Source organism: Platalea leucorodia (genome assembly GCF_965183815.1).
Source record: "Platalea leucorodia genome assembly, chromosome: 4".
Taxonomy (NCBI): Eukaryota; Metazoa; Chordata; class Aves; order Pelecaniformes; family Threskiornithidae; genus Platalea; species Platalea leucorodia.
Window position 1 is genome coordinate 7,993,512 of NC_138826.1, and position 11,516 is coordinate 8,005,027.

The 11,516-nt window shown below is 35.1% G+C and overlaps 1 protein-coding gene across 1 annotated transcript in view; it reads left to right on the forward strand.

The window, feature by feature from the left end:
- The window catches only part of RAB11FIP2 (RAB11 family interacting protein 2), a 31,093-nt gene extending 19,583 nt beyond the window's left edge, over nucleotides 1–11,510 (forward strand). Inside the window, exons 4-5 of the mRNA XM_082309179.1 lie at nucleotides 6,046–6,091; nucleotides 9,889–11,510. Coding sequence (XP_082165305.1) covers nucleotides 6,046–6,091; nucleotides 9,889–10,116 — 274 coding nt within the window. The 3' untranslated portion in view covers nucleotides 10,117–11,510. The remainder of the gene's footprint in view (nucleotides 1–6,045; nucleotides 6,092–9,888) is intronic.
- Nucleotides 11,511–11,516: the final 6 nt, after the last annotated feature.

Consider the following 11,516-nt stretch of genomic DNA (forward strand, 5'->3'; position numbering starts at 1 on the left):
CTTTAAAAAAAAAAAAAAAAAAAAAAAGTTATATCCAGTTTCTGTATTAATAAATGCAGAAGCTGTGTAAAATTGATGAACATTTTTTTTCTGTTTCACTGTAATTACTCAGAATTAGTGCTGGGTTTTTAAGCATTCAAAACTGGTTCTGGAAGTTTCAATGCCAAATTTTACTTTGGGCTTGTTGGGTTTTTTGGTTGACTTATAGATCTCTAATAGCAGGGTCTTTTAGTGGAGGTGGTGGCACAACTTTTAGTATATAAGAACTTTAGTGGTCTCCTGAGGATAAAACTTCATTAGTATTTCAGCCATAGCACAACTGCCTAGTAAAAGGGCAAATATTTAAATGCTTAAAAATATTAACTTTTTATGTAAACCTGTTGTTGTTTGTTTCCAGACACTTAAATTAACATTCAGTTGAGTGCACTGTGTAAGATCGCTTTGGAGTTTTGAATGTCTCGTAGGTCCTGAATAAGAAGTGAATTTGAACGAGTAACGTGTCTAGCAGTGTGCAAGTACAAGTGCCATTGTTTTAAGATACTTATATCTTAAATCAGGAGAAGGCTGGCATTCTTATGGAGCTCATGAATGCAGGCCTGCATGCCTCCAGTTCCCGTGATCTGTCTCCAGCAGTACCAGACACCTCAGAATCGGCCACCAGCCTGTTGTGGATCCAGATTCATGTCTGTTTTCGAAACGAAGGAGTTTATACACAACGGCAAAATTTGTTAAATTCTCCAAGTTGTTTTAACTGAAAACTTGTATATAGTTGCGTTGTCATATGTCTGCTGCACTGAATTTGAAATCTATGGGAGCCACGAGAGAAAAGGCTGCTCCCTGGAAGTGCACGTTGTTCAGGACCGCTGTTGAGCACTGTATTCTGAAACTGTAACTTCTTTATCTCATGGAACCTTCTGCCATCTTTAAAGGGCTCCATAGAGTGCACCAGTATACTCATGAATAGACCGTTTCCAAAGTAGTCTATGTAAAGAATATGTAGCTTGAGAACAAATGATTTGCAAGAAAAGTGTGTCTTACATTCAAAGTTCAGGGTTTTTGGTCCCATTTCTTAACTCTTGGCATGAGACTGTATAGTAATATTAAGAAAATGGAGTAATAGCAACAAAACCTGATACTCTTTTTGTGTCCTCCTGGGGTTACACAAACTCCAGAAGGCCTTGGAGCATGGCTTGACAGCAGGACAATTTATATAGTGAAGTGTCTTAAGTGATGTTCCCCAGAATCTGATTGGGAAATAAATGGTAATATGCTTACTCCATACTTGCTTAGCTGCCAGACATGACAGTCATTCCTTCTCAGAGTATAAAGTGATGTCTGCATTGCCAGGCACAGCAGGCTAATAATATTCTATGGAAAGCAAAGTTTCTGAATTTCATTAACTGTATCTGATTTTATTCATTTCTTTTGTTTTTCTAGTACATTGGTAATAACTTAAACTGCATCCTAATATTTCAAGGTTTTGGTAGGTGTTGTGAGAATCCAAAGAAAAATGCGTAAGCCATGTAATAAGAATCAGTCCAAAGCCTGAGAAGTAGAAATAAGAATAATTTTTCAACTCTAATGGAAAATGAACACGATAGAGCTTTGCTAATAACTTGTACATAGATGTTCCATGTTAAAGGTAAAAAACTGAAAGCTCACACTGAGTACGTAGGTATTATGGTTATTTTACAAGATGTCAGGTTAACAAAGAAGATTTCAATACTTCGAATAGTAAAGATTAACGTAAATATTCTAGTTTTCATTTCTAATAGTATACAGTACAATGATCATATAGCTAATACGAATAGCTAAAGATAAGTAAAAAGTTTTTGCTCCTTAAAGAAATATGCTTTCCATACAGCATAATTTAGGAGACTGATTCCCATTCATTATGTTGTCAGAGTAAATGGTTCAGGCACTAAAATGTTTAAATCAGTTATAGGAAAGATTTTTTAAACATTGTTTTAATCTCTAGGCATTTAGAAGCTAAATATTTAAGCAGCCACTAGACCTAATGTTTGAATTTTTAACTACCATTAAACTTCAAAAGACAAAATTACAAGCTGCAGTCATAAACTTGAGCCTCTGATACATCCTAAGCTCAACTCCACCATGCTGAAGTTTCTATACAAACTGCAAATAATAATCAGCATGCAATGTAAGTATTTAACTACCTCATAAAAAGTAGGTGTTACGAAAAAAAAGTAAGTTTCCTGTAGTTCTAATGAAATGTATTTAAATAGGGAAAATAACAAAGTATAAAAAAATATGCTTGTTACGATTATGAAATAGTCATCCAAAATGCTCTACGGGATCAGCATTGTAGTATGTCTGTCTCCATTATTAGTTTATTCTGTTTTTATTTCTCATCACTTTTCTTCCTCCAGCACCATGGAAATAAGGAAGTTCTTATCTCAGACGAGCTAAAATTTAAATCCAAGCTAATAAAACCCCAGAAATTCAAACAAACTTTACTATTCAGTAAAAATGTCCATGTAAAGAAAAAGTTTCAATAAAATAATGGATATTATTTAATCTGGTAAAAAATATCTGATACTGAAGTAACTGTTAAGGAAACTAATTGAATTCCCAGATGAGTGAAATAGGGGGCATGACTAATTTCTGTCTGTTCTACCTGTAGTGGGGTAGGGGCAATGCAGAAACCGAGTGGCTTGCTTGGTCAGAGTCACCTGCATGATCCTACTGCAGCTGATTTTGAATCTGTGCTGGTGTGATATACCTCCCTTTTACTAGTTCCTAACTTTCTTCAAGGTGATTGGAGTGAAGGAAAGTTTATTAGCTGTAAGAGACAAACCATGGAGGTTCTGTTAAAAATCATTATGGGACCTGGGACATCAACTTGAGGCACATGAGACTCCACAGTGGTGGAGCGGGGGGCTTCTTGCTCTGTCTGGATAAGTGGAAGAGGTAGAAAATGATGATTCCTTGAGATGATGAAGGACACAGGAGCAAGAAAGTAGCTGAGATCTTTTCAGTGAGCAGAAAGAGGAGTCGCCAAGCCAGTTTGTGTAGGTTGGAAGGTATGTCCAGTAAGGAGGCATTAGACTCAGATATAACACCTGGGAGTTACACACACTGTTAATGAGGATGCGCCAGAGAACCCAGTTTGACTTTAGTTCTCAGGGTGAGTTGGCAGAAAGTCTATTTGTTAGAAAAGAATCATCTTTTTGCAAACTGAGCAAATTTAGTTTGGGCATAATTGAGAAACAATAATTATAGAATCCCACAATGCCACTTTTTTTTTTTATAATCACTGTTCACAGAAAATTGCACTCAAAAAAAGCTAAAAAGAAATTTATTTCCCAAGCTGTGAACATAGTGTTTTCATGCTTCCATAACAAAAGTTCCCTGCCAATTATCAAACCCTGAGGAAAAAACAGGGCTGGGACTATAACAGGCATTATCATTATGAACCGTGATTGTAACACAGCGGAAAAAAAAAATAAAGTTTATAATTGCTTAGATCAATGATTTCAGAGTGCACTTAGGAAGTCAAGAAAATGGCTGCTCGAAGGAGGCGTATGATGGTTGTACAGGTGTGGGCTGCGGCCCTAGAGGTGTGTTTCATCAAGTGAGATGATAACCTCAGGGTTGTATTATTGTGATGAAATTTAAATTAAAAAATAAACACTCTCATGAATTTCAGTACACCAAACGTGCAACTCCCCCAACTGTATGCATTCATAATTTTACAGTGTTTTCAAGGTATTACTTGGTCCTTGGACAGTGAATTATGTGTACGGCGGTGAGAGCCTGCATCTGCTCACGCTCACCTCGGGCTGGAAGCGCTGGCAGGAAACCCCGTGGGGCTCAGCGAGGCCGCGGAGCTCCCACCTTACTTAGCAGACAATCTGATTTTAAAAAACGTTATATGCAATCTCAGCACCTGTTTCTTCCTTGAGAAGCATTATATTTTCCACATATCTCTTTAAAATACGAGTAAGAGTGTTTGGGGTTTGGGTTTTTATTGGTGAATACTTTGTTTAATAGTTTTTCATTTTTTTGGAAGTATATTCAAATTGCTTCATGTGAAATACACAGATGTGCTCTTCTGTAATTGCAGTTACAATGTCCGCAATGTTACGGAAATGACTGCAGGTTTTTTTGGCTAAAAAAAAAAAATTAGTCCATATTGCTGGGGATTTATATTTCTAATTTTCAAGCGCAACTTTTCATAGTCAGAACTGCTACTTTTCTTTTAAGCTGCTGCTATGAAAAAGAGTCCCAGAACTTATTTCACAGAAACTATAAAGTCATTCAAGGCAATGAAAGATCTTGCTTTTTTTAACCTTTCAGAAAGTCACTCAGTTGAGCAGTCAGGCTGTATTATTCTATATCTTGTCTAACATGAGGAAACAGTCCCAAAAGAAAGATATCCCAAATTAACGCCACACTTCGTTAAATAGAGACATTCTTGGTTTTCACCAAGCTAATTCGATCCAGTTCAGTTAACTCATTTTTTTTGTACTCGGATCACAAAAGGCAGCCATGAATTGCAGCAGCAAGTTCATCATGTGTTTGACACATCAGTGTGAAACTAAAAGGCGGGCTGGGAGGGAGGGTTCCTGCCTTTAGCTTTTTAGACAATACCCGATGAAAGAGGCCCCTCATTCAAAACTGGTCTCCAGCAAACTAGGCAGACTGCTGCGGATCGCTGTTACAAACAGGTATAATGGGAATTAGCCAGAACTTGATTCGGCAGACACCTCTTGATTTCTAGTTGTGACCGTTTGCGTAATCCAATCTTGATCTAATATCCTCAGTCCAGCAGATGGTTCACAGGACTTCTGTATGAGCAAAAGACTGCCTACTTTGGAAATGAAAAATAATGTATAGAATAAAATATTTTAATGTAAAAAAAATTGTAAACAAAATTTTTTTTTACAGAAAAAAATCTTTTTTTTACATTTTACGTAATTTACGTTTGTAAATTATGTCCTTTCCATTTTTACACCATGAAATATATGGCTTATAAATTCAGATAACAGAGTGATGAACAGTCCCAAAATACCCATTCCTTACTTTTTTAAAATAAAAAAAAAAAAGCGTAAACATATTTTTTTAACTTTTTGCATTATTCTCAGTCAACAAACATCACCCTTGACAGCCAGGACATAAAATCTAACTAAATAGTAGATTCTGTGGTGTGAAAGAATGATGTCTGCTCTGATGCTACCAAGTAAACAGTATTTGTGAGCTGTATCCAAATTCTGAATCCACATTTTCACAGAGTTAGTTCTGCAAACTTGCTGGAGCAAGTAGATAAGAACATAGTAGCAGTGATTTTTAAGATATTTGCTAATAGTTACATCAACCTGAGAGACCAGTGGACCGTTTCTTAGGCCTGACACGTTGACAATGGTTGCTTTTGCCAATATCAGCTGCACTTTTGCAGTTGAGGAAGAAAAAAATCTCAACACAACAACATAATTAAATAGTTTGCTTTCTGGATATGTGGGATAATCACTAGGTTTGTAAAATAATACTCAATTTTAAGTATGAAACAAATGACAGAAGATGGCTTTTCAGCTCTGACTTAAGCTGGTGATCTTACTGGAATTTCGAAAGGACCTTTCTTCTCTAGCAGCTGCCATGAAAGCTGGGAATACATGTTAGTCTGCAGGGTTTTGTTGTTGTTTTTTAACAATCTCATCCCAGGGACCTGTTCCCAGAATATTTCATTTAAAGTATCTCTTTTTAGGAGCTCGAGGTAAGTCTAGAGGTAAGAGAAGAGCTAGGGAAGCCCAATCCGTAATATCCTTTCTTGCATTTCTTAATGACTTATTCAAATTTTATGACAAAAGGAATATGAAAAACACAAAAAATTGTGAACAAAGAATATATGAAAATTTCCATTAACTTTGAATATTTTGCTTCTTTTCCTAAGTTCAACAAATCCAGAAAATAAATCGTACTAAATATTTTATAGCTATATACCTAATTCAGTAGTGTCTTCTAGTAGATGTTTTTGTCAGATAAGTATGCACTGCTAATATTTGGGGTTTTGGTTTTTTCCCACAGTTTTAGCATGAATCCTTCTGGCACTGAGGACCTCAGGAAAACAATGGTGAGTTATGAAGTGTTATGGAAAGCCATCGGTAAATGCCAACTAATTGGTGCTTGACACAGTATAAGCTATTATTCTTGTTTAACCTCTTATAAGGAAAGGTTGGGGTGTTTTTGTTTTTCTTTTGACGTATCCAGAAAATCTAATTAGAAAATTACAGGCTTAATATAAAATTGGAAATAAAGAAGAGTTTTACACTCAATATGCGGTGTACTTCTGGTATGATGTTGCAGAGAAGGGAAGAAGTAGATCTTTGCCCAGAAAGTAAAAAGAAAACTGTTGCTTTGGGGTATTTCAGATGACTCTAGAGAAGTGATAGTCAGGTGAGGAACTCTGCATTAGGCAGTGGTGTATTAGTTAACCTAACAGGAGTTCCCTATCGCTATAGTCAGAGACTTGAGGACAGTCTTTAGATGGTCAGTCAAAATGGAAGTAATGCACTGATACATGACAGGGTTAATAACACAGACAATAAATGAACAGCCTCCTATAAATCACTAAAAACAGAAATACCAGCAGTTATTATTCAAAATACTCTTTGGACTCTAAAAGCACCTAGAATAAATTGTGTACTAAGAAAAGACCAAAAACATCCACAGATTTCCTATGCAGTGTCTTTGTTTGAAGGAAAATATGGTCTTACTAGAATTTGTTCTGTGAATAGATGAAATCTTTAAAAGTGGGTTTGTTTTCAATCTTTAAAATATATAGAAAACAATTTTCACAAGCAAATATGACTTTGTACTGTTTGGTTTTTGCTGGTTTATGTAAATGACTTATAATAACATTTGATGTTATTGTAAATGCCCAAGTTTTTATAATGTAAGTAACTGGTGGGAGATGTCAGAATATATGAAGGCTGCCTTTGATCAGATAGTAAACGGAATTCTACCAGGCGGTTACTTAATCTCTGACAAAAAGCGACATCAAAAAAATTGACTTAACTTAGCAGCTATTGTCTGTAAAGTAACCATAATTACAGTTTCTATGTGCTTGCAAATGTACTGCCGCAAATCACGTAATTTATTGCTGGTAAAAGCATTGGTTTAATTCTTTTAAGAAATAAGATGTGAATTGTTTTATTTAAAGGATTTAAAGGTGATAAAAGAAGTCCTTGATGATTTTTCTTTTGGAATACCAGCTATCCTAAATGTCAGTTGTAGGATTATGAGGTGGTGCTCATTTAATACAAAATACAAATTAGGAGGAGAAGAAACTATATCTCAACGATAGTTTTGAATGAAACCATTTGAATTTTTTTTTAAATATTCAAGATTGCTTTCTAAGGTGTTTGAAGTAATTTATTATTAGGTTCTGCAGTAATAGCCCTCACCAAGTTATTATATTTCTTCCTTATGCATCACATTTAGTAATTATGTTTGTATGTCTTCTACTCTGGTGCCAACACCTGTCTCTGAAAGCAGTGTTTAAATGGGAGCAGTAGCCAGTTGAAGGGGCAGCGTGAGCTCTTTAAGGCCTAATTAAGAACTGAAAGGAAGATGAAGTAAGTAGGACAAAAGATGTGAAAGTAGCTTAGATGATATTCCCAGAGAAGAATTCCTCATTAGAACAATAAAGAGATGATCAGAGATTGCCAGGCCTTCATTTTATCTAACTCCAGTTCCGCTGGCTGTCAGCGTGTACCCCAATAGTATTTACTAGCTGATACGACCGTTCTTTGCATAGCTTGTTATTTAGAATTCATTTTCTTAATAATTCGTTGTAAGATTAATGTTTCGTATTAAAATTGTATTACCTGGTTTTGTAAAGATATAGTTGTTCCTTATACATTTAAGTATTACTTACTTGCTCAAACTGAACATTTAAAATCTTAACTTTAACATCCTTAAACATTGAAGTATCGCTTGTTTGCTCAAACTGAACATTTGAAATCTTCTTAACTTTAACAATATTTATTTCTAAGTACTAACATCCTTTAACTAGAATTTTCTTGTGTAATTAATGTGATAGGTTATTCCCCCCAAAGATCTGTATGGAGCCTGTGTATGACAAAACATCATTAAGGCATATGTCACACAATTTTTCAGTAAACTTTATATAATAATTAAAGACATCATTGCATCTTAATTCCTGTTCCTTTGCCAAATCCAAAAATTAGGCAAATCCTATATTTTAGACACGGAAGTGTTAATGATGATTTTTCCAATGTGTACAAAAGTTTAGTACCATAAAGAGAAAATTTTACTTCCTTCTTGTAGAAGAAAATGTGCTAAAAATACAATGACCACAAAGTGAAGTTATTTTCTCCTCTATACTTGTTGGAAATCAATTACTAACCGATTTATAAATTTCATCATTAGCCATTTTAATAAAGTGGGAGTTATTGATCACTTACAATCCTGTAACTTGATAAGTTTAAAATACTGAATACACATACATAAATGTGACATTAAATATCTCAAATGTGAGAAACCCTTAAAAGCACATATTTTCGAGAGCTACCATTAGAATATAATTGATGGAGAGAGGCTGATTGATCTGTCGTGCTTCAGCCTATTTGCAGTGCACCACCACTTTTAATTAGGTTTATTTGAAAACTTTGGCCACCTGCATATTTTAATGATTTGACGTATGCCAATGTGCAAATATGGAGCTCTATGGAAAGAAAAGGAACGGAGCATGGAAAAGGAATGAATATGACTTTATGATGTGATGTGCTTCCTAGCTGTGTAAGCTTTATCATTTTTAATGACAAGTTTCTACTGTAAACAAAAGCTATCTTGTGTTCTTCTCCTGCCCTGTTAGAGGTGCAGGATTTGAGAGGTTAGATTATTTTACTTAATTAGAGGTTCCCTGTCTTTTCAATGTCTCCATTTCTGAATCAGATAAAACTTACTGCTTAGCATGTCTAACAGTGCTAATACATTTATAAACCAACTCTCACAATCTTTTTCTCAGTTATACATTTCCAAATTTTTCATAATCTGGTTACTTAAGGTCACAGCTAATTCTTTTTGGCACAGAACAAGACATTCAAGTTCATAGTATTTTGGATCACGTGTTGCCCTTTGTTAAGGGGACGAATTTGTCCATCTCTGCCAATACCTGCACTTAGTGAGTCGTTAGAAATCATTACAGAAGCAATTCTGTTTTCCATACTGATTAATTCTGGGCCCCTCCTGCTTTAAAGCAAGCAAGCAGGCATGCAAGATCTTTTAGTAGTACATATTTCTGTCTTAAGTGCTCTGGTGCAAATAAGATGCAGCCGTTTAACTTCACCTGAAATTTAAAATTGAAAGTTTTATTATATGATTCAGAGGCCAAGGGCTGGAGAACCACTGGTGACTAAAAATAGCATATGAAAGGCAGATGAGGGCTGATGTCATTTAGAGCTAAGTAAAGGTTTTGCTATGATACTCTCGAAAGTCAAGAACTCGGGAAAGTTACAATAGGACTTGAATTCTCAGGGCTCTTTCTCTTGTTCTTGTATAATTAAGGTTACCGCATAGCTGGTTTCCCAAAACGGAGCTGCTAACTGTTCTTGTGGTTACTGCTCATATGGTCATTAACTGTGTATACATCTCACCGAGAACAATGTTTGTTTCTGAGATAACGGTGGGGGAAACTTACTTCAAACTGGGCAACTTGTCTCCAGTTATCTGCTCCAGTGGGGGTATTGGAGGGAAAAGCTCTAGAGCAAATGGATGTATGCTGTCTAAGAGACGTTGCTTCTGTCAAGAGGCATGAGAAACATATGAAAAGCGATTATCCGTCAATTTGTTCAGAACACTGAACTATTTAATAAAATCTGGTGTTTTTTTTAAACTTATCTGTAGGATGGAAATCCTTTCGACGCCACTGCAGGATACCGTAACCTTACTTATGAAGAGGTTTTGCAGGAGCTGGTGAAACATAAAGAGCAACTTAAGAAGAAGGACACCCATATTCGTGAACTTGAGGATTACATTGATAATCTTCTTGTACGAGTAATGGAAGAAACACCTAGTATTCTCAGAGTGCCATATGAACCTTCTCGAAAAGCTGGCAAATTTTCCAAAAGCTAAGATACTGATACTTGATGGTACTTTCTGCTGAATGCATCAGTGGAAGGAAATCACACTTTAACATTTTGACTTCTCTTCATTCCTTTTCTCCTAAGAAATTCCAGGAATCAGGGGAGGACGGGACTATGACGTGGGGTTTTTTTTGTTTGTTTTTTACTCCAAACACTAGCAGGGACTGCCAAAAGTAATATTCTGTTAGATCACCTAAGTAACTTTTTTTTCTTTTTGAAAACACCTTTAGGTACAGAATACTTATAGTAGAGTTAATAATACACATTAAATATGTCCATGCAGTTTATATAATAGCTTAGTGTTCACCATGTGGCAGTTTCAACTGGGAAGCCTGTGCTGTTATGAATGTTTTCTTGAATGATTACTGGTATTATGCAAATATATCGATTCTGATATTACAGCATGCCATGAAGACCACTGTTTTCAAGCCAGTGCAGTATGCTTTAGTAAACCTAGGTGTGGTTTGTTGCAATGGAATGTAGTTTGTTCTACACATATTACAGGAAAACAGTGATGCACAATCTTTGCAGAGTAAATGCTGTATTCTATACAATGTGCTTTTTGTATAACAATGTAAAAAATACCATGCCATTTCAGTAACATGCTGGAATCAGTTATTTTACACTTAAATGCTGAATTTTGTGTATAATGACTGAACTTTGGTAGTGAGCTCATGACATAAGGCTGTTTTGAGGATCTTTTTGTATGAAGTTATTGCATGCTTTTTTATACGTTAAAGTACTTTGAACAATGTTAATAGAGTCGGAGGTAGGACTGGAGAAAAGTATGGAATATGAATAGATACGAGTACTTTGTTCAGTCAAAGTCTACTACAGTGAAAATGTAGGAGAAATGAACAGACTGACTTAAATAGACGTGATAATTCAAAAATTATAGAGCTGACTGAATTTAAGGTTGAGCTTTACATGATATATATCTGTCTTAGGTTTTTTAAATCTTATGACAACAAAGTATATGCCTTTAGGCTATGTTGCTTAAACACATATAGAGTACTTAGAAAGGCTTTTCATTAAAAAAAATCTGTATTCCTTGTGAGTACTTCTAAAAGTCAGTTTTCATTGAGTCAAATGAAAGAAGAATGTAGTAAATGTCTTCCTGATCATTTAAGAATTGTTTGTAAAATGACATATGAAAAAGGTATCTATTATTCAATAAATTGGCAAAATATAGTGATGAACGTATAATGGGAAAATACTGTAGGAGAAGAATCCTCACAATATTAACATAAATAGATTTTAATTCTAATTTTAATTTCCTTCATAAGAGTCTCAGTTGGATTGTCTGTTGCTGTGAAACAGTAAGATGATACTAAAAAAAAAGTACAGAGAATATTTTAGATTTGGATTTAAGAAAACTGACTGTCTTTT